General features: G+C 55.1%; 1 protein-coding gene and 1 long non-coding RNA gene across 7 annotated transcripts in view; both read left to right on the forward strand.

The window, feature by feature from the left end:
* Positions 1-471: 471 nt before the first annotated feature.
* On the forward strand, positions 472-4,243 carry CAMK2N1 (calcium/calmodulin dependent protein kinase II inhibitor 1). Its single transcript, XM_004603393.2, has 2 exons — positions 472-1,550; positions 2,936-4,243. The coding sequence occupies exons 1-2, from the start codon at positions 1,385-1,387 to the stop codon at positions 3,004-3,006; spliced, it is 237 nt and encodes a 78-aa protein (XP_004603450.1). The 5' UTR covers positions 472-1,384; the 3' UTR covers positions 3,007-4,243.
* A 179-nt stretch (positions 4,244-4,422) lies between these two features.
* LOC129405126 (uncharacterized) overlaps positions 4,423-25,910 on the forward strand; it is a 37,408-nt gene continuing 15,920 nt past the window's right edge. For all 6 annotated transcript variants that reach the window (XR_008630348.1, XR_008630347.1, XR_008630350.1 and 3 more), the window contains exon 1: positions 4,423-5,164. This is a non-coding gene — a long non-coding RNA (uncharacterized LOC129405126). The remainder of the gene's footprint in view (positions 5,165-25,910) is intronic.

Below are 25,910 nucleotides of genomic sequence, written 5' to 3' on the forward strand. Positions count from 1 at the left end.
GAAGGGAGGTCCCGGAGGAGAGAGGATGGCAGGCCCGGGACATCCCCGGTGGCGGCTGGGAGCGGGCATCCCGGGCGAGCCCGGCGTAATGAGGCGCTCCCCTCTCCTCCGGGAGGAGGGGCTGCCCGTCCCTCCACGGCCGCCTCCACCCCGGGGCCCCGCGGGAGGCGAGTCCCTGGCCGTGGCGCGAGCCGGGCCTTCCCGGGTGCGCTGCTAGGGGAGGGAGCGGGAGAGGCCCTGAGAGTGGGGGTGGGGCGGGGGGGCTCCCCAGTTTGCTGCCGGGCTCTGGTGAACTCCAACTCCCCCACCTCGCCGCTTCGGGCCTCGGGACGCACCCGCCCCCCCTTGATCCACGCGGGCGGGCGCGTCCCCAGCACCCCCCGCCCCCCACCCCCCCTCCGAGGGAGCCGTCGCGCACCGGCTCAGAGCCGGGTAAACAGCCCGCGGGAGGGGTGCTCGGGGCGGCGGCGCCGGCGGCGGCCGGCCGGGGCGGGACTCCCGGGGGCCCGGGGCGCGGGCGGGACGGCGGGGGCCGGGGGCGGGGGCTGGCGGCCGGCCGGCGCGGCCCCGTGACGTCGTCCGACTCCTGGGATCTCTCCCGGGCCGGTCCCCTCCTCCCGTCCGCCCGGCCCTCCTCCGCGCCGCCGCGGGCTTTCGCGCTCGCTCGCTCTCTGGCTCGCAGGCGGGTGCCAGGCGCTCTCGGCGCTCGCTCCGCTCCTTCCCGCTGCGACCCTCGGCCTCCCGGACGCGCGCGCTCCCGGCGGCCCCCCTGCTCCTCCGGCGGGTCCCTCCTCCCGGTGGTTCCCCGGCGCCCCCACCCCGCCCCCCCGCGCGCTCCGGGTACCCCCCCCCCCTCCTCCCGCTCGGCGCCGAGCAGCCCAGCAGCGCGCCTCCCCACTCAGCCTCGCCGGAGCCGCGCCGCCGCAGGGCCGCACTCTCTCGGCTCCCCGGGGTGCGCCCTCCTCGGTTCCGCGCCCTCGGGCTGCGCCGGGACACCCGCCTCCCCCTCCTCCTCCTCCTTCTCCACTCCTCCTCCTCCTCCTCCTCCTCGCGGCTCTCGGCCCCGCCCGGCCGGGCCCCCGCCCCGCGCCCCGCGCGCCGGCGATGTGAGTCCTGCTCGCCCGAGCCCAGCAGCAGCAGCAGCCGCCGCCGCCGCTCGCGTGCCCAGCCCAGCGCAGCGCAGCCGCGGGCGCTCGCCGGCTCTCGGGCGGCCAGTGCGCTCGCGCCCTCGCGGGGCCCCCCGAGCCCTCGCCGGCGCCACCGACGCCGCAGCCCGCGGGCCGTCCCCGGCCGGCCATCCCCGGCCCCAGCGCCGCTGACCCTGTCCGCCGCGGGCGGGGACGCGGGCGGAGGAGGCGCCGCCGCGGAGCCCCCGGACGCGACCATGTCGGAGGTGCTGCCCTACGGCGACGAGAAGCTGAGCGCCTACGGCGACGGCGGCGACGTGGGCCAGATCTTCTCCTGCCGCCTGCAGGACACCAACAACTTCTTCGGCGCCGGGCAGAACAAGCGGCCGCCCAAGCTGGGCCAGATCGGCCGGAGCAAGCGGGGTGAGTCCGCGGCTCGCTCCCCTGAGTCACCCCCTTTCTCGCGCCGAGCAGGTGCCGACCCCGCGGAGCCGCGCCGCGCGCAATTGGGGGGCTCCGGACCCGCGGGTCTGGCCGCGGGAACACCCCCCCTCCCCGCCGCCCCAACTGCCGTGGGGTCACCCAGGGGGCGTGGCGGCCCGGCCTGCAGCCGGCGCCCGAAAGGTTATAACCGGGTCTCCACCCGCGCCAAAGTTTGCTTTTGGATTTCACCCCCCACCCCCTGTTTTGCGCAATGGAGTCGCAGCTGCACTCGTCCTACGGCTAGGGGGAGGGTGTCCCGGGGCTCCCCAAGAGACCGCATGGGGAGGGGGCACTGCGGCGGAGGACCCCATTCACGCCGGGAAGATCAAGGGCTTTTGCGGAGGGGGGGGCGGGTGTCGAACCGGCTCTTCGTGGTTACTCGGCGGGGTAAAGAATGGGGGTTGGCAAGGCTGGGCGCAAGAGCAGGAAGGGCCCCCGAGGGACGGTGGGGCGCAGAGGCTCCGAGAAGGGGCCCCGGGGGCGCGGGGGCGCTGAGGGAGACGGGCAGCTGCGGGAGAGGCAGAGCTCGGGAGGGAGGAGGGCGAGGGCGGTGCGGGAGCATCGCGGCGGGCAGACGGAGCCGGAGGGCCGGGCGCCAGTCGGGGGGAGCTCGGGGAAGCCGCTGAAACAATGGGGGGTGACCAACGCCCCCTCCCCCCGCTTCCAGTTCAAGGCCCCAGAGAACCACGACAGGTGACTCTGGGAGGAAGGAGGAAGGCGACTTTGGGTCTCGATGGAGAGAGTGTTCAAGGCTCCGGCCTCCTCGGGGCGCGGGGAGGGACCGGCGGTGGAGCCAGAACCCTGCGGGGCCTGGGAACTCGCCCCCAACCCCAGCGTCGCGCCTCGCCCCCCGCCTCCGCATCCGGCGGTGGCTCTCCGCGCTGGGCGCTCCGAGCGCTCCCGGAGGTTCCCGTTCCCTTGGAGGGGATCGTGGATCCGTCCCACCCCCCACCCGATCCTGCTCCTCGTTCCCCACCCTCCAGTCCCCAAATTCGCCGCCGGGGAAGGGTGGGGTGGGTCGGGTCGGGTCGGGTCAGCAGGGTGGCAGGATTTTCGCCCACCCGGCTTCCTTTCTTGAATTCCGGCGGGGATTTCAGCTTGGGGTGGGGGGAAACGGTGCAGGGTGAAAGCAGCAAGGCGACCCTCCCCCGTCAGCGGATGGGGCTGGAGCAGATGGGGCAAGTGTGGGTGTGCCCGGAGCCCTTCTCCCGCGTCCTCCCCCGCGCTCTGATGTGCCCCAGAGCAGGACTGCAAGCGTCGGAGACCCCCGGCGGGGTCCAAGCTCGCTCACCTTTCCTTTCTCCCCCCCCACCCTTTTTTTGCAGTTGTTATTGAAGATGATAGGATTGATGACGTGCTGAAAAATATGACAGACAAAGCACCTCCCGGTGTCTAAGCCCCCCCAAAGACAATGAGTTAAGGGAGAGAATAAGCGTAAGAACGGCGGTAATGGTTATTGGCAGAAAGCATGAAGAAGAGAGAGCACTTTGAAATTTGTTACTAGCTCGCTACCCAGGATGAAAACAACAACCTGTGTCTCGTGTCAGGCCGGGAGACAGATGAGGCGTGAGAACGAGGAGGAGAAGGCTCTGGGCTCCTGCAAAAATAATAATAAAAAAAAATTTAAAAAATTTAAAGTCACTATATACACACGTAAAGAAATAAAAAGTCTCCGTTGCAGCTATTTGTCAAAATTAATATCCATTTCTTTTTATATACAGTGAATATTGCGCAATGATAGATATGGATTTTGAACCACTGAAATAATGAAGCGCCAACACCTGTGTTTTGAGGTGGTGGCATTCTTCGCTGATTTGGCTGTTCCCAATGTTTACATTATTTAATCTTGCAAAAATGATTCTGTGCACTTGGCTGTGAAATGCTGTCCAGTTTTATTTTTTTAATGTTGTTATCCTTGGATGTACAAAAAACAATCAGAAAAACGGTTTCTATATAGATATTGTTTTTATTTTGGTTATCTTTTGAAGTTATCAGGAATGTGTTGAGAACTAGAGAACTTTTCTAAGGAATGATACTTAGAATCCTTGTTTTGTTTAAAAATGAATTGTAAAGCTTGTGTTTCTTTGTTGTTGCAAGCTATTTGCCCAAGTTAATGCAAATGGACACATTTTATATGTCAGAGAAAAAAAAAAACACATGCGGAAAAACAAAAAAAAATATGCTTGAGCTTTTTCTAATCTCTCCCTGCAGTCTGTTGTGTGAGCAGCCTGTTTTTTCCCTCTAATATTGTGTCAGTTTATTCTCTTTAATGGACTGTAAAAAAATGTAATCACAAGAGTGCCAAATATCTTGAAATGCCAAAAGGCATTTTGGTTTCTTTCCTTTTCCCTGTGCTCTGCGTCCCAGTGCAGGAATGCCGGAGTCTCTTTCTGTTATTTATGGGGGGTTTCTTAAGGCACACCAGCTGCCTGATTTGCATGGAATTTGCAAAAATGCCTCTTGTGTGAGGAAATCTTTTACCATTTTTTTTGTTTGCAACTTTGGACCTCAAGAGGTTTCTTGGATATCCCTCCCTGTTCCCTCTTTTCTTAATTCAATATTCTGTATGTTGCACCTTTAACCAGCACACAGGGCTATTTCTCGGATGTACAATAATAAAAAAAAAAACTGTTCCTGTGTCACTCCTTTCTGCCTTGCTGTGGTTCTGGGCACTTTGCTTTCTGTCTGCTGGTGGTGGGCAGGAGGAGTGGGGTGGAGGGGCCTGGCCAAGAATGGGGTTGAGGGGGGGTGAGAGGGCTGGTTGAGGTGGTGTGTGAGGTGCACACAAGTTGGGTTCAAATGGTGGGAGAGATCTGTGCCCTGGCCAGACCATCTCTGAAGAGTGAGTTCATCCAGTCTGGATTTGCCCTGCTCTCCCTGCAGCCCAGAGGTTCTCCCTAATGGGGCGAGAGAAAACTGTGTTTGGACGCACATCGCCCTGGTGAAGAGCAGTGAGGCTCTTCACTTCCTGGCTCTGGATTTCAGCAAGTCCCTGCATTTCTCTAAGCCTCAGTTTCTAGATCTGGAAAGTGGGGATAGTGCTGCACCAGCCCAGAGGGCCGTTGGGAGGACTGGCCCCAACCCGGCACAGAATACCCAGGATACCCAGGAATCCTGCCACGGTAGCCAGCTGCCCTCAAAGGCAGGGCTGAGGAGGAGCAGAGTGCTTTGCCTTTGCACCTGGGTCTGCAGGGGGGAGGTGGGGGGACACAGGTTCCCCCTGAGGGCTGAGCCTGGCCTTTGGGGGCCGCTACCCTGGAGGAGGTGGCATGTGCCGGCGATTCTGTCCCAAAGCCTTCCTCCCAGCCGCCACATATTCCGAACGGTGCTGCTTTGCCTGGGCCCAGGCAGCCAGAGCAGCGGAGCCAGCCCTGGGGGAGAAGAGGTTGTGAGAAGGATTTGGGCTGAAAAAAAGGCTGGAGAGATTTTCCTCCGGCTGTTCATCCAGGAGCCCCAGAGCCGGGAGCTTTTAATGTGTTTGTTGTAAAACTGTCAGCTGGGAAGTCACAACACGGCTCACGGAGACAGGAGGCTGAGTGTGACTCAGGCATCAGGTAAGACAGGCTCCAGGAGGGGTGGGCGCAGGGGCCCAGGGGGCCAGGGGGCTGATGGCTCATCCTCCTTCCCCAGGTTGCGGAGGGCCCTAGGTCTCAGGCGACAGCTTGTCATCCCACTCGTGGTTCTAAGGAACGGCAGCAAGCTGGCAGTGCTGCCGTGTGCTGGAGTGGGGAGCTCTTCCCAGCCCCCCCCCCCCCCCCGGGCTGCTTCTGAGCCAGGCTGTCCTCACTCGCCGCCCCGGGAGTTCCAGCGCTTCGGAGTTCCCCAGCCCCAAGGCACCCCAGAAGCCAATACCCACCCCCCCCCCGACTTTCCCCGGGGTGCTGGCCAGCAGTTAGGCCCACCTTCCTTTTGGGGTAGCGACCACAGGATGGTTCTTTCAGAGGGCAAGTTCTTGAGCCTGACAAAAATCCTCCCCTCCCCTTCCGGTGGGCCCAGAGTCCTGGACCCCCACCATGATCTCTTTAGCCATTGAGGAAAGGGATAGCACCCCCCACCCCCACCCCAGAAGGGTTTTGCTGAAAGGCCCTACCTGGCACAGCACCCTGTTTGTGGAGTCTGACTGGATGCCCGGCTCCTATCAGCCCTGTAAAGGAGGTGGCATTATTACCCCAATACTTAGGAGAAATGGGGGCACAGTTAAGTCATTGCACACAGTCACTCAGCTGGTGAGTCTCTGAGGTGGGACTCGAACTCATGGATGGGATTCCACGGGGGCGGGGGGGGGCGGGGAGGGGGGGCGCCTGCAGTCAGCAGCCCTGAGGCCCCTGGCTGGACCAGCAGCAGCCTTTGTTCATCAGCCTTCAAGTGCCTCGGTGTGTCCTGGTTCAGAGGCTCTGTTTGAGGGCTTCACTGCCCCACAGCCCGATGCATGGGGTGGGCAGGGAGGTGGGGCTGCCCCCTGCAGGGAAGAGGGGGTGTGGGAGCCTTTTTGAGTAGGTGACTGCTGGGGGCTACCTCTGGGCTTGGCAGGCTTCTCTGTCTGGGAAGACAGTCTGCCTTTCCCTAGGACTCAGCCAAAGGCAGTGGGAGCCTTTAACATCAGCCGAAGCATTTGCTGAGAAAGCCCCTCACGGACTGGCAGATATCAAATTAGCCCAAGCCCAAGAGAAGTTGGAAACGTCTGGTGAGGTGGCAGTAGATACGGAAAAAAGCAACTGCAAGGCCCAGGTGGGGGAGGGTGTTTCAGCCTGTACTCGGCCATCAGGGCTGCATTACTCAAACGTCATTAATTGAATGCTTGGAATCCGCTCGATTCTCCCTGCATTCTGCTTTTGCAACCCGGCCAGGCTGGCAGCCCAAAGGAATAGCAAAGGGCACCTCCAAGGGGGAAACGGGCAAATTAAGTTCTAAAGGAAGGGCTTGACACTGACTGCTGTGTGGAGGTCAGAGATGAAGGAGAGACTTGGTGCCATTGCTGACAGCAGGCAGGAGATTCTCAGGCTCTCGGGGCTGGTGGAGGGGACAATGGGCTGGGGCATGGTGCAGAGGCTGGCACGGTAGAATTTGAAACCGCTAGCCGTGACTTGGGAGTCAGTTTCCAAGCTCTTTGGGCTTTTGTCTCTTCTGCATAGTGAGGATGATAATACCTACTGTGCAGAGGATTACCTGCAACCCCCCCCCCCCCCGCCCCAATCCCACCACCACGGCTCCCGAGTCTCCCTATACCCTCTCCTCCCCATGAGCCCAGTGTAGTAAATGCATCTGTGTGGCTGTCACCGTGTGTCAGGGACAGGAATTCCCAGGCCCAGCCCTCAGTTCTTGCTGCAGTGCAGATGGGTGTGGCGGCCTGGAGCTGACACCCTGATTGAGTGGGGGAGTGGAGCGTGTCCTCTTTAGGAAGGCGGAGAAAGGACTGGGAGCAGTTTGGAGGGCCCGGTTTACCTATATTTCTGTCTGTTAAAACGCAGTAAATACCACTCTAAGCAAACGCAGGTGCTTGGTCTCCAAAGGCCACATCTCTTACCCGCTCCTACCCAGGCCACTGGAAGTCCTCCCTCTCAGGACGGGGACTAGCAGGATTTACTTCTGAATGTAGAGAGCAAAGAGCCACATGTTCTGTTTGAGTTCTCTTCTGTAACAAGTTCTCCTTGAGTTTCATTCACTTGACACGTAAGGACTTTGCAACTACTATGGATCAGGGACTGTGCTTGGCTAACTGGGACTGTGCTTGGCCAAGCTTCCCTGGGCTTGAAAATGGGGAGCATTGCTACGGATGGTGAGGGTGGGGAGCACTCCCACTGAGGGTGAGGGTGGGGAGCACTCCCGCTGAGGGTGAGGGTGGGGAGCACTCCCCCTGAGGGCGAGGGTGGGGAGCACTCCCGCTGGGAGTGAGAATGTGGAACACTCCCACTGATGAAGGTGTGGTGGCAGGAGAAGAGGTTGGGAGCTGGAAATGTGGACAACCCCCTAAGTCAGCAGCTGAGCCTATTTTAATTGCTGGTTGCGGGGAGGGTCTTCCAAGCAGTACTGAGTATCTGGAGGTCACCTCCAGTGATACTCGGCTGTGCAAGCCTGCAGCATCAGTGGGTTCATGGGACTGAAGTGCATGCTTTGCACCCAGGAGCCTTGGGTCTGCTGGGGGTTGCCTCTGTGTATCACTGGGGTGTCCCTCTCCCCACACTCACTAAAGAATAAGAAACCCAGCTGGGAAATGTGGTGCTTCCCAACAGGAACAACCGTGTTGGGGTTACCAGGGGCACTTAGGTGCTGCTTGGGGACCATGCTGCAGACTCTAGGCCTCTGACTGTAAGGCTTTTGCAGCTCAGATTCCTTCTCTTCTTTTTTAATTTTCTCCCTGTTTTAGGGCCGAGGGCCCGGCAAGCTACTGAGAGTATCCTGCCCGCACAGCAGAGCCTGGCAAGCTCCCTGTGGCGTATTCATTATGCCAAAAACAGTAACAAGTCTCACAATGGAGACGTTACTGGTGCCCGCTCGAGCAAATCGACGAACAACGGGATGACAGTGCTACAGTGTAGTGCAGTTTTAGGGCCACACGTGGTATGATGCTCAGGGCTTACTCCTGGCTTTGTGGAAGGATCTTTCCTGGTGATGCTCAGGGGACTGTATGGGGTGCTGGGGATTGAACCCAGATCAGTTGCATGCAAGGCAAGCCCTACCTGTTGTACTATCTCTCTGGCCTCTACCACTCAAATTCTTTTTTTTCTTTTACTTTTTTTTCTGTCTTTATAAAATTTTTGTTCATTTTTGGGTTTTATTTTGTTTTTACTTTTGTGTGTAGCTTAATACTGAATATAGCAAATGAAGGCTGGAGAGATTGTTTAACAAGCTGGAGTACATGTTTTACATGCAGGAGGTTCAGGTTCAACACCTGGTGACACGTGGTCTTCTACATACCACCAAGAGGGCCCCCTGCCACCACCACCACCAGAGTTGGTAGTAGCTCCTGAGGAAAAATGATAGTGGCAAAGGAGGAAAACAAGGAGAACTGGATTGTGGGGATTGCTTACAACTTAATGTGTGATCCACTTTGAAAAGTATAAACACTTACGGGGCTGGAGCGATAGTACAACGGTAAGGCATTTGCCTTCCATGCAGCTGACCTGGGTTATTCTATTCCTGGTTTCCCATATGGTCTCCCCATCAGGAGTGATGCCTAAGCACAGAGCTAGGAGTAAGCCGTAAGCACTGCTAGATATGGCCCCCAAATAAAATTGTGTGTGTGTGTGTGTGTGTATGTGGTGTGAATATATATGTAAATATTTACTTGAGAATCACACTCAATCTATGGAAAGGTTGTAATGTCCTGAGGGCTGCAGACCCTGGCCCAGCTTCTGCTGTGGAGGCTGACAGCTCACTGGCACCTTTCACCAGCAAGGACACATGCTGCATTCCTGGTCCCTGAGCTCCGCAGTGCATGGCATTCCAGTGGGTGAGACCCGGGGTTTGCTCGGAGCTCAGGGTGGCAGGAGCAAGAGCACAGGGTGGTCAAGCGGCTTCTCAGCACCTATTCCAGGGCACGTGCTCTCGTCCCTGCTCATGTTGACCTTGACCAGCGGCTACCCCGCAAAGCCGGTCTCCCCCCTTTTCCATAGAGGGCCGGGGAGCTATGGAAGTCTCCCCCGTCTTCAGGTGGAAGAATTTTTATAAACTACTTGAGGTTCTTCAGTTCAGGCCATAAAAGTCCCCACTTTACAGCGTTTCAACCTTTGCCCTAGTGTAGGGCCCAGCCCATTGTGAGTTAGATGTCATTGTGAGTTCTGGGAAAACTGGGGGAAAACTATAAACCGCCCATAGTACTCAAGGTGTTGATAGATGGAGTCTTAAAAAAAAAAAAAGATTAAAAAAGAAAACCTTAATAAAAGCGACTTCCTGTGGAGGGAACTGTCACCTTGCTTAGAAACAGAGCAGAATTTTCTCTTGGAAACCTTCAAGCAGCTGCGCTGGTTTATAAAATCTGCCTATCAGAAGGAAGGAGAAAGAAAGAAAAAAAAAAGGTTGTCATTAATCCAGTAACAGATATTCTCCCAAACCATATGCAAAAATAAATCCTCTGCGACCAGGCCGTAACCTGGGAAACCAGGCAGCTGGGCTGGAGTGGTGTGGTGGCCCCAGGGGACAGAGGGCTGGGTGTACAGGCAGGCTACTTGGACTAGAATGAGGGTCCAGAAAGACAACCCCCCCACCCTCCACTGATGCAGATTTATTTCCTCACGTCCTAAGAGAGGTGGGGGTGAGTACGGCACATACCCAAGGGCCTGGAGGATAATTCTTGACCCAGAAACAGCTGTTTTGAGGACAAAGGGTCATAAAAGGGGAAGGGAGGTCAGGGCCTGGCTGACGGAGCAGAAGAACCTGGGAAATGTGCCATGGGAAATCCTAACAGAGTGGCCAGGGGGGTGGGGTGGGATAGGGGCCAGCCGGGATGACAGGAAGTTGTCAGGGACAGGGATGTCCTGTAAGGCAGAGACTTAGAAGCTGGGGCTCACAGAGCTTTTGTCTGGCAGGGTGTTTGGGTCAAGAAAATTAACTAATAAATTAATTAGGTCCACGTTCATTCCACACGGCCTCTGCCAGGCGTGGGGGCGGGGCGGGGCCGTGTTATGCTTGGCACCCACGGGGCCAGGCTGGCTGAAGCGTGCTGTTTCCAGCCTAGTCAATGACCATTCCATCGTAGTGAGGTTTCGGGAGGTCAGGAAGGGGGGCTGGGCCCACAGGAAGTTTGGAAAGCCTTGGGGAACTCCAGCAGCATGCTGCCCACGTCCCCTGGCAGTGCAGGAGGCCCGTCTTAGAGAGGATTCATGATTGTAGTCTCGCCCCAACTGTGTGGCGGGCTCCTTTGGATTCTGGTTTGCCTCTCCAGGGCCCCATTTCCCAGGAAGGAAAATAAATTTTTATGTACTGTTCAGTGGTAACTCTCTACACTCTCTGCATCAAACTCACTTCATGTTCACAACTTCTGTTGGAGATAGCCACCATAATTTTGTTTTGTTTTGGTTTGGTTCTGGGACCACAGCTGGCAGTGCTCAGGGCTTACTCCTGACTCTGTGCTCAGGGATTACTCCTGACAGGGCTCGGGGACCGTAGGGGGGGCTGATGGGAGGCTGGGGAGCGAACCCAGGTTGGCTGTGTGCAAGGCAAATGCCCTACCCACTGTACTATTGCTCTGGGCCCCAAACTACTGTGATTTTTTAATTCTCATTTTACAGACGGGAATTACTGAGGCACAGAGCAGCCAAATCACCAGCCTAAATTCACACAGCTTATAAAAATCAAGGAACTGGGATTGGAAGCCAGCATGGCTGACCCAAGGCAGGCTTTATAGTTGTTCCCAGATAAGGAGGGAGTGAGACAAGACCACTTTCTGCTTCTGCAGACAACTCAGAGAGCTCTGGGCTCTGGGCCTAAGACGCCCCTGATAGGGGAAAGGGAGGCTGAGGACCTGCTTGGCCGTGAACCCTGGACCAGGCCAGCCTGTTGCCATGGGGATGGCAGGGGTGGGGCCCTGGCCAGGCTGGTTGTGCCCAGGGCAGTTCTTTGGAACTCCCTCGGGCGGTTGGGAGCAGCCCAGAGCAGTACCTGTACCCCACCACCCCTGCCACCTCCCCGCAGCTGGGCGTCTGGGGCAGACAAAACCACATGAATTCTCCTCTCCCAGACAGGAGACCACAAGTCCTCCGTAGCCGGCTGCACCTCCTCCAGCCTGAACTCAATCTCCCACAGGCCGCACTATCTCCAGTTCATCTGTGTGAATTATTTACTGAGTCTGGCGGCCTCCCCCTCCGCCCTCCCTGCCCTCCCTGGCTTTTTCACATCCTGCTTCTCAGCAGCCCCCTGTCTTCCCTTTCCAGGAAGTTCAAGTGCTGGGCCCCGTGTGTGTGTGTGTGTGTGTGTGTGTGTGTGTGTGTGTGTGTGTGTGTGTGTGTGTGTAACTGGCATAGAAGCTGCCCACCTGCTCCCCTTTCACCTGACTGGGAGTTCTTGTCTTGTGCTCAGAGAGAGCACTGGCTTAGGAGTCAGAAGCTATTGTAAGGGACAATCTGCCCATCAGCCAGGGACAAGCTAATTATTTGTTTACTTGTGTTTGGACCAAACTCAGAGGTGCTCAGGGCTTATTCCTGGCTCTGTGCACAGAGATTATTCCTGCTTGGTGGAACCATATGTAGTGTCAGGCATCGAACTCTGGTCAGCCGTGTGCAAGGCACACACCTTACTACCCTCGTACTGTCTCTCTAGCCCCAGTGGGGACATGCTATTATTCCCATTTTACATATAGAAAAGCTGAAACCCCCAAGAGTTTGAGCCGAAGGGGAAAAGGAGTCTGCATCTACACACACTTTTTTTTTTTTAAGTTTCCAGCCCACATCCAAGTGGTGCTCAAGGTTGACCCTTGGCTTGGTGATCCCAGTGCTGGAGGTGCTCAGGTGTGAACCTGGGCCGCCCACATGCAAAACATATTCTCTAGTCCTGATTGAGAGCTGTCTCTCTGGCCTGACTAGTGCTTTACTTTTTTTTTTCCTTTTTGGGTCACACCCGGTGATGCACAGGGGTTACTCCTGGCTCTGCACTCAGGAATAACTCCTGATGGTTGCTTGGGGGACCATATGGGATGCTGGGAGTCGAACCTGGGTTGGCCGCATGCAAGGCAAATGCCCTACCTGCTGTGCTATCGCTCCAGCCCCGCTCTTTACTCTTAACCTCTCCTAAACCCATGCATGTTGAAACTTTCGCTGAAGGCCCTTCATGGAACCAAGAGACTATTGGAGCAAGTGGACTGTGGCAGGACAAGTTGCATGGAGCAGAGTCAGCTGAGGGCCTGGCCCTGGGCTGGGAACAGTGGCCCAGGGCTGTCTCTGACACAGCCCCAAGCTGCTTTAGTCTGGTCCTGGGATTGGGCAGGGAACTGACAGGGACAGACACCTTCAGGACTCTCTGTGACACAGCTGGGGCGCGGGAGGGGCTGCAAACAATGACGTCTGGGGCAGGTGGGGCTTCAGCAGAGCCTTGGAGGGGGGCATCGGTTGGGAAGGGCATCTTGTAAGGCAGAGAGAGTGTGGCCCAGGGTCTTATCGAACTCAGTCTGGGAAAATGTTTGGGCAGAGGAAGTGAACTAATTAATTAATTCCATATTTGTTCAACAGCTCCTCTATTGGGCATGGCGGTGGGATGAGTAGGGCAGGATGCCCACAGATGGACAGAACCTGGCCAATATGGAGTTTGCTTGGGGAAGGAAGAACCGTGCTGGAAGGAGGCAGGGGGCTTGCAATTTACGGTGGTGCCACGGTTGGGGAAGGGGACTTAGAGCCAGACCCGAGGGGTCCTTAAAATAGAAGTTCAAGGGTCAACTTAGAGAAAGGTTTCATTTGGGGTTAATTTTGCCCTTTGGTGTGCCTCTGGCAATGTCTAGAGCCCTTTCTGGATGTTACCGGGAGGGGAGAGGGTAGGGCCACTAGCATTTAGGGGTTGGCGACCAGGGATATCCTCCAGTACACAGGACAGCACGAAGGCACAGAACTATCCAGCCTCCACATGTGTGGGTGTGGAGAAACCCTTCCTGAGTGTGTGTTTTAGAATCTTAACTGCTCACTGTAGATTCGAGGCATGTCACTTAACTTCACAAGCCCCAGTCTCTTTTTCCTCTAGAATGGACTGAAAATGTGGGCTCAGGTATGAACCCATCATTATTAAAAAATTTCATATTATCATTATGAAAAAGCCATCGTTATTTAACAAAAAATTACTACCCATATTCTGGTCACACCCTGAGTGCTTGGCTGGACATAGTTTTGTCATCTAATTCCCGAGGTCCCCGGGCCGAAGGGCTCCACTGTTCTGAGCAGTGAATGTTTGTGATGTCACCCCCTAAACAGCAGGCTTTGCTCAGTGCACTTTACAAGCTCGACTGTGGCTCATCTTCAGACTGTTGTAGTCGCCATTGGACAGGCAGGGGTGGGGGAGACGGACCCAGGCGTACAGAAGCCCCTGGGGCTTGTTTGCCGCGGTGGCCCCAGCATCTAGCGTAGTATCTGAGGAAGTATCTGTGGAGGAGGAAATAAATGAACCCTACGGGGACTTCAGGCGGTCCTGAACTCCCGGCAAATGTGAAGAAACTGGACCTTTGCCCCCATGCTTCCCTCTGGGAGTCTCTGAAACATCCGCCCGGGGTACTTTCTCGGGGACAGCAGAAGTTCTCGTTCTCTGGGGCCAGAGAGACAGTGCAGCTCTAGGGCATTTGCCTTGCTGACCTGGGTTTGATCCCTAGCACCCTATATGACCCCCAGAGCCCTTCAGGAGTGACTCTTGAGCACAGAGCCAGGAGTAAGCCCTGAGCACTGCTGCAGGATATGCCCCCAAAACAACAACAACAATAAAAAAGAGAAAAGTGTTTATTCTGAGCTTTCTGCAGTTTCCTCAAGTCTGAGCTATAGAACCACCTTGGGGCAAGGGAGCGTGAGTTAGGGGAAGGGGGGCAGTGGTGGAACTGGGGGCGGGCCCTGTGCTCTCTGAAGCATGGTCTACCCACCAAGGGTCACTTCCCATAATGCCTTGCAGCCCGGAGGCCGTAAAATGAGCCAAGTGCCCTGTCTGGTCAGTGTTGGGTGAAGTCACCTTCCTGGAGGGGGCAGTGCAGAGCCCTCCCCCCTCCCGAGGGAGAGAAAGGGTCCCAGGCAGCTGGAGGAGCAGGTGAGGGAGTGGTCTTCTCTGCAAGCTTCTCCTTTCACTTCTCTAAACTTGCTACATTGTTCTTTCCAGCTTGTAACACATGGAGGCCTGTGCACTTTCCATTTTCCCTCAGGCTGCTGCTCCTTTCCATTTAGCCAAACCTCCTCATCCTCTGGGTGCCCGAGGGGACATCACCTTCTCCAAGAAGCCTTCCTAGCCCCTCTTCCACCTGAATCAGGTCCCTCGCAGGGTCTCTCGCGGCTCCTGTGCTTGTCGCCTCGCTGTGTGTCATGGAGAGTCGGTCCTCCTCCAGCCGGTCTGAGCTGCCTCGTTGTTTCCGTATCCTCAGGACTTCATGCAAATGCCTGACACACAGCAGCTCCTCGGGGAATGTTGTCAGATTAATGCTCAAATAATAACAATCTCTGATTCTGTGGAGCCCTTTTCCAGTCTCAAGTGCTCTTTTTATTTTGCATTTATGTCATCTGATCCTCAGAGAGAACTTGACGTCCAAGATAGGCAGGCTTGCGTTGGTATTTCCTTTTTCCCAGGAGGCTAATGAGGCTGGAAGAGATTAGGTGCACTGACCAGGTAGTTGGGGGACAGGTGCACGGCTGCCACCACTTTGCCTGAGCAGGTGGAGATTATGCCTGCGAGCTATGTGGGGAGGGGTAAATGGGGAGTGAGAGCTGCCCCTGAGTTCTGATTCCAGGCTTTTCTGTCTCTGGGGGTGGAGAGTTGGGGGCTTGGAGTTGCTGTTTTCGAATCCCAGGGAGGATCCAGGGCCAGCTCTGTGCCGTGGTGCTGGGGTGGGCGTGCGTGAATCTGCTCGGGGAGGGGAGCCGTGGGAAGCGGAGGCTTTCTTCTGCGCGGGTTCGTTCCCCGCCGTGCTGTGCTGGGTACAGCGCGCTGAAAATGCAGGGAAAAGATATCCAAAATAGAGGAATGACTCAGTCAACTGTGGTCCAGCCACTTGGAATATTTAGCAACCATTAAAAATAATGCTTCTGCTGTTGGCGGGATGACACGGGAAGGCACATGGCAGAACGTTAGCTCAAGCGAGAGGGAGGGGCTCTAGGAAGCCTATGACAGGGGAGCTAGGGATGGATGGGTCTGAGCCCGGCTCTGCCAGTTCCTGGCTGAGAGCACAGCAAATGAACCATCCCATGCCTCAGTTTCCCCATCTGCAAACTAAGCATAATAATCCGAGCTCTGCGGGGAATATTGAATAAGTTAGTGTATGTAGGATGACTTAAATGAGGTCTATATATGCATGTGTGCAGATGTGAGGCTTGAATGACTATTATTTTATTATCTCCACCATCGCAGATAAGGAAAAGCAAAAGATGTGATGAAAGGTCAGAGGCTTTTCTTTGGAATGAGAGTTCAAGGGTGATTTTTACTTTCTGTCTTCCACTTCCCTGCATTCTCTAAATGTTTTACAAGGGTAAATCACTTGCTGTGGTTATCCTGGGGGAACAGACTCTTTCCTCCCAAACCACAGTTGTAGGGGACAGACCCGGGAGAGGGGTTGGTGGCAGGGAGTCACCTGCATGGTAAACAGGGTGAAGCCCTGAGAGCACACCCATGTCAATATTTTTCTTTTGCCGGGATCAGCAGCTCCCAGGTAATCTTTCCCCAAACAGATCGGGCTGTTCCTTTCGCCTCTCATCTGCTCCTTTAATGATTTTTTACGACGCCTATTGGAACAAATAGCTGAGCTGTTTAATACCCACATCCATAAACTGCCACCACTAGGGGATGACGATGAGAATTTCCTGGGCGGGACACATCGAGATGAAGCTAAATCATTCTGACCACCCCTGTCATCATGACACTCTCTGACCATCCAGCGAGACCAGGGCATTTACGTGAAGGGACCGCCAACTGTGCTGTAAGCGGAGCCGGCTCTGGCAGTTGGCTGGTCAAGCGGGCAGCCCGCCAGAGGAAGCCAGCCAGCCGGCCAGCTGGTCAGCAAATGACTGTGCTGAGTACACAGTAGGTGTTCAATAATTACTCCTTGTCAAATTCAATTGGAAACTCGAAGGTCTGGCTGACGTGTTCAGCTCTGTCCTGGGCACTGCTCAGGAAAGGGGTCACAGGGGGATGGTTTTATTGTTGCCATCACCACCATTGGATTCCTTTGACCAGTCGTGAGCCCATGGACAGGAGGAATTATTGGCCAAGCCGACCTGGGGAGTTAAAGATCAAGTTCCTATTCAGCCTTTTTACTGAGGGTTGCATGAGTTCTCGGCTTTGGGGAGGATGGTTCCTAACTTAGAGGTCTATGCTAGACCTTGATTTACTTTTCCTCCTCATTTTTTCCTTGAGGCATGGATTTAAATGACCTTGAGAACCATCATTGCATCATTGTATCATCTCTTATTTATTTACTCTTCCTATTTCTCATCCACTTACCTGCTCATCATCCCATTTTCCATCCATCTATTTGTCCATCCATCATGAATCGGTATAATAGTGGACATCAGATTAAATATATATATATATATGTATACACACACACACACATATATATATATATTTGCTTTTTGGATCACACCCGGCGATGCACAGGGGTTACTCCTGGCTCTGCACTCAGGAATTACCCCTGGCAGTGCTCAGGGGACCATATGGGATGCTGGGAATCGAACCCGGGTCGGCTGCATGCAAGGCAAACGCCCTACCCGCTGTGCTATTGCTCCAGCCCCCAGATTAAATATTTGCCTGATGTGAAATCCCATGGTGATCGGAGAGAGGGTGAATCGTGACTGTACACTGAGATGATGGGGCAGACCCAAGTTTCAGTGGGTATGGAGAGGAGTAAGCAGCCTTCCCACTGGAGCCTTAGGAGAGGCTGCATCATGTCCACCTTCCTGCCATCCCCACCACTGAGATTCTCTTGACCAGTCGTGAGCCCATGGTCAGGAGGGATCATAGGCAAAGCTGACCTATACACCTTGGCCTGGTCCCTGTCATGTCTCCTTGTTCCTGGCATCCTGGCCCTCTTTCCCTGCTCCCTTTTCTCTTCCCTGCTGCCCTCCCAAGCCTATTCTTCACTGTCTTCTGACTCCATCTCTACCCCGCTACCTGATGCACTTGACTCCAGAGCTCTGATTCTCGCTAGATGATAACTAATTAGGTTGATAATCCAGCTTGTGAAAATGGACACTAACATGTTCCCATGATATCCTCCCTGGCAACATTTGTCACCAGCACTGTGCAATTGGAGTGCTTATACTGTGCGCTATGAAGCCCCCTCTTGTGAACACTAATTGTGCATTATTCAGCACCTACTGTGTGCAGTTATGCATGTTGAGTACTGACTATGTCCATCAAATATATATGCCTTATCGAACATGTACACCTTTACTGTGAATTTCAACCAGGTCTAGAATTTCAGCTTATTTCAAAAGTCAGCATGTTGGGGTTGGGGAGGGGAATGGTCCCCTCCACACAGGAGTCTTGGGTTCAAATCTCACCAAATCTCTTTTTTAGCTCGGCTAAGTCTTTTAGTATCACTGAGCCTCACTTTTCTCATCTGTTTAATGGAGATAATACTGGATAAGGTACAAAGGGTCATCCCAAACCAGGGTCAAGCCCTGTATTAGTTGAGAGTCATTCCAGAAGCTCTAGATGATTCAGTGCTCTGAATGGTTCCTCCTCCTGCAGTAGTCCAAGACTCGGACATTCGAGTGGACTGAGGTCCCTGGGGCAGCAGCTGTCCCTACCGTGATGTTTGGGTTGTGGCATGTGACTTCAGGAAGGTTGATGCTGATTGTCCTCCTCTGGGTCAAATTACTCTGGTACTTTCAGGAAACCTTACAAACTGGGGTGGGGGTGGGGTGAGGATTTCACTCACTGCACTGTCCCTCAGGCTCTCAGTTACTGTTGCCGGCTGTCCACTCTCCCTTTCTCCCTTGGGGATTCGCGTCCTCTACCCCCCAGGCATTTCCGTGTTCCTTCTTTAGACTCGTGCCTTTGCTTCCCACCAACCATTTCAACTCCTTTCCTTGGATTTCAAATTAAATCAGCACTTACCCATCCCCACGCTGCATGAACTTACCCATGCTCACGTTTATTACGTCTGACTGTGTCCTGGGCAAGGGGATCCCTTGGTGACTGGTGCAGACCTTGGACATGTCTGGAAACTGATTTCAAGGGCCTGTATACGCAGTTCAGTAGGCTCAGAATCAGAGCTGGGGCTCAGGAATTGTACTTGATCATAAAAATACCCACATCAAAGCTTCCGGGCCTAAATATATCAAACATCAAAGGTCTCCCAGGAAGTGGAGAAGCCAGGAGCTTTCTTGCAATATCTTGGGGGATGGAGATTTGAGGCTATAATTTTGGAGATAAGGGCTCAAATGATGGGAGGGATTGTTATTATTGTCTAGGCTGGGGTTCCACAGAGACAAGCCAAGTCTAAGAGGCATCAATGGAAAGGCTGGGGAGATGCTGAGAAATGAAAGCAAAACTAGATGAGTTGAAAGCTTGAAGAAAGGGGGATGGTTCGTGGTGTCAGAGGAGAGTCATCTGAGCATTGCCCAGCTTGGCTAGGGAGGCCTTGTGGCCGTGAGGAGGGAACTGGCACTTAGGGACCCGGGAGTTGTGCAGGGAAGTTGGGTGGGGGGGCATGGCCAGGCTCTGTCGGAGATGGGGAATGAGAGACTGGGAACTCTCAGGGTTGGAGACCCTTCAGGTAGGCTGGGGTCTGAGAAGGTGTCTTGAGCGTGCTGCCTATGCTGGCTGTGTGACCACGTGGGCACGAAAGAGATGCTGGTCACATCTTTTCACGTCTACCTCACTCTCTCCATTTTCAAGTCCACGGGCTCTGTGCCAGCTTCTACTCTAGGGTGAAGCTACACTGGGAAGACATAGGCCCTTGCCCTGAAGGGTTCTCCCAGCTCTGATGGGAGGAACGATAGGGAGAAGATTGTCACGGAGCGAATTTTCTTCTTTTTAATTGTAGTTTAGGTAACAGGGTTACAGTAGTGCTCATGTTTATGCCCTTGGTGTACGAAGACACACTTTCATCAGTGTGCCCACACCCCCCCTCCCACTGTCCTTGTGACGCTTCTAGTCTAGTCTGCTCCGCCCCCTCCCTCAAGGCCTCCCCCCTGACCTCCGACTCCCGGCTTGGAAACCTCAGTTCTGTAGCCGGAGCCCAGGAGCGTGTGACCATTATAGACCGCCCTCCCCTGGATTGTCTCCTTCCACCGCAAAGATGAGTGTGACATGGAGACAGGACCTGTGGGGCGCCATGCAGAGAAGCCCCACCATCAGGAACGGACGAAAGCCACACTGTGATTCTAGGGGTGGGCCCTTGGTCAGGGCCAGGGACTCCTGGAGCCTCCGTGCACGTGTTGGCTCTGAAGTGGGCTCTGGCCTGAGCCCCTGCAGCTGGCTGAAGGCTGGGTATGGACAAGCAAAGACAAGCCCTGTCTGTCTGTCCCTCCATCTCCCTGTGCTGTACCCATGCTAGCTCAGGACCATGAGAGGTGGCAGAGGGGTGCTACTGGCATTGGGGGAATCATAGGGTCAGGTGCCACCCTGGTGAACCAGGCAGGTGGCATGTGAGTGACCAGGGTCCCCGCTGGCCCCACCTTGACAGCTGAATGAAGCTCTTCACTTCCGGATCTTATGTAAGATACCTTGTTCCCCTCCCCCACCCCCAGCCCCACCCAGGGCAGGAAACTTGGGGAGAAGTCAGTGGATCTTGGCTACCCTGGCATAGTACAAGGGGTGCCTGGGATGAAGTGGGATAACATGGCCCAGAGAGATGGGACCAGGGCCTGCTTTACCTCAGGTAGGTGGGGAAAGCAAGAGGGCATTTGCAAGAGCTTTGCTTGTGTGAGGGGGCAGGAGGGGGCCAAGTGGCTGGGGCCTGGCAACAGGGGTAGAGCCTAGAGGAGTCTGAGGGTGTAGAAGAAGCTGCCATGGGGCCAGCCCTGGCTGGATTCCATCCTGGTCTCTGGGGGCTGGACGGGCCCTGATTTACGCTTATGATAGCTCATTCGTGGGGCTGGATAGAAATGGGGCTGGCAGGTTTGGGAAATGGGGCAGACTGGGAGGAGGGGCCTGATGTGGGGTTGCCCTGTGGTCTGTAAGGAAGATGAGGATGGGCAGCCAGAACTGCAGTGTCAGCCGTGAGGGGAAGAGGGATGAGGTCCCCCTGAGGGACAGAGAGGGGCTTTAGAGGAGGATACGGAGGTGTTCAACGTTCTCAGGGACAGTTTGCCTGCTCCTGCGCCCTGGCTGCCCCGACAGTCTGTCCTTTTCCTGAGGACCTCCCCTCTAGAGACCCCTGACCTATGAGAAGCTGTGAGAAGCCCTCCTCCTCTGCACCCCCTTGTGCTCCTGCTCCAGCATGCAGACGGCAGTAGTCGCCACCTGGCAGGCTGTAGCCTTTGGGCTCCATCAGCTGCCAGCACCCCCCTGCCTCTTCCCACCCCTACCCTTCACCCCTGCAACATCACCACCCCCCACCTCCTGCCTGTGCCTTTAAAGATGGGGAGAGAAGGACCAAATGAAATCTGTCTCCTAAAAGACCTGCCATAATGAGAGGCAGAGGGAGAAGATAATAAAGCAAGAACCAGCCTGGGGGTAAAAAGAAGAATTTTTTTTTCTTTTTTTTAATCCTGCCAACCCTGCAAGTTCCCCTCTGGCCTGGAGAAGCCTCAGGAGATTTCTCTCCCAACAGATGAGTAATACCCAGCGAAAATGCTGGCCTCAGAGCAGAGGGAAAGATGGAATGATTCTGTGTTTGATTAGAATTTATTTCCAACCTGCAGCCTCCCCAGTGCCAACCTCCCACACGCCGCCCTGCAGACGCTGGGGGCCAGAGAGGCACCAGGAGGCAAGGGGAGGGGCTGAGGGAGAGGAGGGTTGTGGGGAGGCCGTGGGACCTCCAGATACCAGAGACAGGGGAAAAGGAGTGTCTTCCACTTGTTGCCCCATGCCAAGGGGCTGACAGTCGAGCACAAGTTAAAAAAGACTCAGTGAATACTTGGGGACAGTGGGGAAAAGGTGGACAGCGTGACTCGGCCACAGCTTGCTGTGTGATCTCAGGCAGTTCACACACCCTCTCTGGGTTCAGTTTCTATGATTTGAGGCAGCTTCTCTGAGAACTAGTCTGGAACTCACTGAGGTGGATTGTGGAGGACGGGTATCAGGTTGGGGAGGGTTGAGGAGCAAAAAGGAGAGACCAGGACAAGATTGGGGTTTTGGGCTTTGAGGTCAGGGTTCTCTTCTTTTGGAGAGTTATCTCTTTTTTGGTGGGGTTTGTTTGGCAATTTTGGGTGGATCACAGCCTGCGGTGACTCAGAAGTCACTCAGAAGTGACTCCTGGTGCACGTGGGGGACCTTATGAGGTGCTGGAGAATCAACCTGGATTGACTGCAACGCAAGGCAAGCACCCTACCCAGTGTACTTCACTAGGACCCACGAGAGTTATCTATAAGGGGCTGGTTAAAGTGACTCTCCTTCATCACATCATTCATTCATCACTCATTTACTCAAAATGCTGTACTGGTCCCAGGGGCTGAGCGCAGGCCCTGACCTCCCAGGACCTCCAGTGTGGCGAGGGAGAGACAAGCTCAGGGCCCAGGAGCCCTGCAGAAAGGCTCGGGCTCTGGAGGTCAGTAACTGGCACCCGATGGGGGCATAAGGGCTTCCTTGGAGAGGAGGGAAGGGAGCCCCAGGAAGAGGAAGGAAACCATGCAGAGGTGCAGAGTGACAGTGAGCAGGGTCTGAAGGGGCCTTGAATCAGCGGGGAGAGGGGAAGGAGGCCTGGGGTGGGAGGGCAGTGGGTGGGGAGTTCAGATTTCCTGCTGGGGTTGTGGGGGCCTCGGAGGACTCTAAGCAGCAATCTCTGGAAAGCCAGGATGGGGGGGTGTCCATCTCAGACTCAGCTCTCATCAGACCCCACCCCTGGGGATTCCCTCTACGCTCACCCTGAGGTGGCAGTTCTGGTTGGGAGTCAGACCTCTTCAGTGGGGGTCCAGGGCTCCACGGGCGAGGGTCTGCACGGACTTGGCCTCCCTGGTGGGCGTGAGCTCCCCTCCACAAAAGAGGCAGGGGCCAGCTACCCAGTGCTGAGAGGAAGCGGGCTGCAGGGCAGACTCCACTTAGCTCTGGAGTAAAGAGTCAAGGACATTAGAATGAGATTTCTGATCTTTTAGTATTGGCTTTGCCATGCAGAGACAGCATCTTTGGGTAAGTCAGGAACACTTTAGAACCTCCGTTTCTTGATTTGTAAAATGATTTTAAAAACATTCACTCTCCAGGGTGGATTAAACAAAAAATAATATTGCAGTGGTACTGATGCTAATGGTGGTGGAGGTGATAATGATGATGGTGGTGGTGGTTGTGGTACTGATGGTGGTGGTGGTGATGGTGGTACTGATGGTGGTGGTGGTGATGGTGGTGGTGGTGATGATAGTGATGATGGTGGGGGTGGTGATGATGGTGGTGATGGTGGTGGTACTGATGGTGGTGGTGGTACTGATGGTGGTGGTGGTGATGGTGTACTGATGGTGGTGGTGGTGATGGTGGTGGTGGTGATGATAGTGATAGTGATGATGGTGGGGGTGGTGATGATGGTGGTGAAGGTGGTGGTACTGATGGTGATGGTGATCATGGTGGTACTGATGGTGGTGGTGGTGGTGATTGTGGTAGTGATGATGATAGTGGTACTGATGGTGGTGGTACTGATGGTGGTAGTGATGTGGTGATGGTGGTGATCATGGTGGTACTGATGGTGGTGGTGGTGATGATGGTGATAGTGATGATGGTGGTGATGGTGATAATGGTGGTACTGATGGTGGTAGTGATGGTGGTGATGGTGGTGATCATGGTGGTACTGATGGTGGTGGTGGTGATGATGGTGATGGTGATAATGGTGGTACTGATGGTGGTAGTGGTGGTGGTGGTACTGATGGTGGTGGTAATGGTGGTACTGATGGTGGTAGTGGTGATATTAGTGATGATAGTGATGGTGGTAGTGATGATGAGGGGTAATAATGGTGGTGAGGGCGATGATGGTTATGATCTTGATGAAGATGGCGGCGATGTTAATAGTGGTGGCGGTGATGATAATATCAATAGCAATTCTTTCCTGAGTCTTAGAACCCCCTTATGTAGGGCCGCTTCCAGCAGTGCTGGAGGCTCTGGGGCCATGCCCACTGATGGGCAGCCAATAGTGCAGTGCTCAGTGACACCCGTGCTGCGGGCTGCCAGCACCATACCTGCTGATGCCGGGGCCCGTGAGGTGCCTTCTAGCTAGTGGGCATGTGCGCTACCACTTGAGCTATCTTCCCAGACCCAAAGTCCTAAGTCCTTTCAGTGATTGTCCCAGTGTGCTGTTGAGGTCCCACTTCAGGGCCCTTGCCCCCCCTCCCAATTTCTAGGAGTGTAGCTGTGAAAGCTCACTGGGCAGCCCTTCCTCAAAATTGCACTTAAGCCCGGAGCCAGAGTGAGAGTACAGCCGGTAGGGTGCTTACCTTTCATGTGGCTGACCCATTTTTGATCCCTGGTACCCCATGTGGTGCCCTGAGCACTACCAGGAATGATCCCTGGGCACAGAGCCAGGAGTGAACCCTGAGCACCACTGGGTGTGTAACCCAAAAGACCAAAATAAGTAAATAAATAAATAAAATTCAATAAAACAAAATTGCGCTTAAGTCGAGCTCACGTCTTGCTCTGGGCCCCTCCCCTCAGTGGGAGAATCAGGGGGCTCTCTGCTCAGAGCTCCCCATTGTGCTACCAGGGAGCGTGCTGACTTTTCCCTCTGCCCCGTGTGGCCTCTGCACCCAGTCCCCAGGACCCTACCCAAACTCCCCTCTTAGAAAGTTCTCTGTCCTCAGCTTTTCCTGAGAGGCCACCCTTGGCCTGCCCCATCTCAGCCCATCCACCCAACATCCCTAGCGGGAAGGCTCAGGGTCAGGCCATTGTCTGGCTGACCCCTCAGCCCAGCAGTGTGGGTTTGAACACAGAACCCTGAGCTCGGACCCTCTCACCTGGAGCCCTCCCTGCAGGGCACAGGCAGCCCTCGCAGGAAAGTAGGAGGTAACGCCCCCTTCTGTGGAGGCTGAGTGTGGAGGACCACGGCCACTTGCTGGGAGACCCCACACAGCCCCTCTCCCTGTACCCGTCCCTGGCAGCAGCCTGTGAGCCTCCTGCTGCTGCGTCCCCATGGCACAGTGGAAAACAACACCTCCGCCAGCCACCCACTCCCCAGCTGCTGAAGTAACGCCATTGTTTCAGCCGCCTGCCCTGTCTGCAGCCGCCGGGGATGCTGCTGGGAGAAGAGATGGATCCTGACCACTTCTGGCCTGCAGAGCCCGGAATGGAGGTGCCTGCACAGGGCCCATGGCGGCAGTGCTCTGGGGGGGGAGCCTGGCTGCAGTCCCAGGACCCCTACGGACGTAGGACAGAAATCAAACGCTCCTCCCACCCAAGGACCTTGATGTTCAGAGTCTGAGTGACGGAACCCTCCTTTCTGTGGCTGCCCCCAGCCTTTGTTTCTTCCTCCCCTCAGCTTCTGTGTGTCCAGAAAGCCACTCTCCTTAGGGCCCCGGGGCCATCTCCACAGGCATGGGGTTCATTTGCACCCCAGGCAGCACCATGAACTTGGCAGACCGCTGCCCCCTTTCCAGGCGAAGGGCAAAAAGAAGCTTGCAGAGAGAGGGAAAGTGACTTGCCCGAGGCCATTGGAATCCCCTTTACTTGAAACCTACACATAAAAAGATGATAATGGAGCTGGAACTTACACATCATTACCCTTTTCCTGTGATGGACACCCAGGAAATAAGAGGTTCCTTTCCTGAGGTCACATTATGGCCAGGAGCAGATCTGGGGCTGCCCTAGAGCTAGCACAGGCAAGGCTCTTGCTTAGGTAATCTTCTAATTTCATGCCATGAGTAATTTCCCATGTAAGACCAAAAGCTGAATGGTGAATGGGAAGGCTAAAGCAGCCCAGGCTCATGGACATATAGTCCTGCTGGACATTTTTTTTTCTTTTTCTTTTTGGGTCACACCCGGCGATGCACAGGGGTTACTCCTGGTTCATGCACTCAGAAATTACTCCTGGCGGTGCTCAGGGGACCATATGGGATGCTGGGATTCGAACCTGGGTTGACCACGTGCAAGGCAAACGCCCTCCCCGCTGTGCTATCACTCCATTCCCCCTGCTGGACATTTGGACCTGATCTGATTGCCCCTTCTGGGGAGGGGCACCGGGCTCCAGTGGCTGGGATCGGGCTATTTCAGCTGGTAACCGCCAGCTGACAGCATACCTGGGGAGAGGGCTTTGTCGATTCATTTTCCTATCACAGAGGCGTAGGAGGAGGTGTGGCTGAGCAGCAGGGACAAAGAAATGGGTGTGTTCTGGCAAATTTGGAGAATTAACTCTGAGGTTGCTCCAAGGAGAAAACAACGTTTTGAATCAGGACTTACACATTTGAACTCATGGCTGCTTTATTTTATTTTTTTATTTTTTAAAAATTTATTCTTTTATTGAATCACCATGTGGAAAGTTACAAAGCTTTCAGGTTTAAGTCTCAGTTATACAGTGCTCGAACACCCATCCCTTCACCAGTGCACATATTCCACCACCAAGAA

Source organism: Sorex araneus, chromosome 5, assembly GCF_027595985.1.
Source record: "Sorex araneus isolate mSorAra2 chromosome 5, mSorAra2.pri, whole genome shotgun sequence".
NCBI lineage: Eukaryota > Metazoa > Chordata > Mammalia > Eulipotyphla > Soricidae > Sorex > Sorex araneus.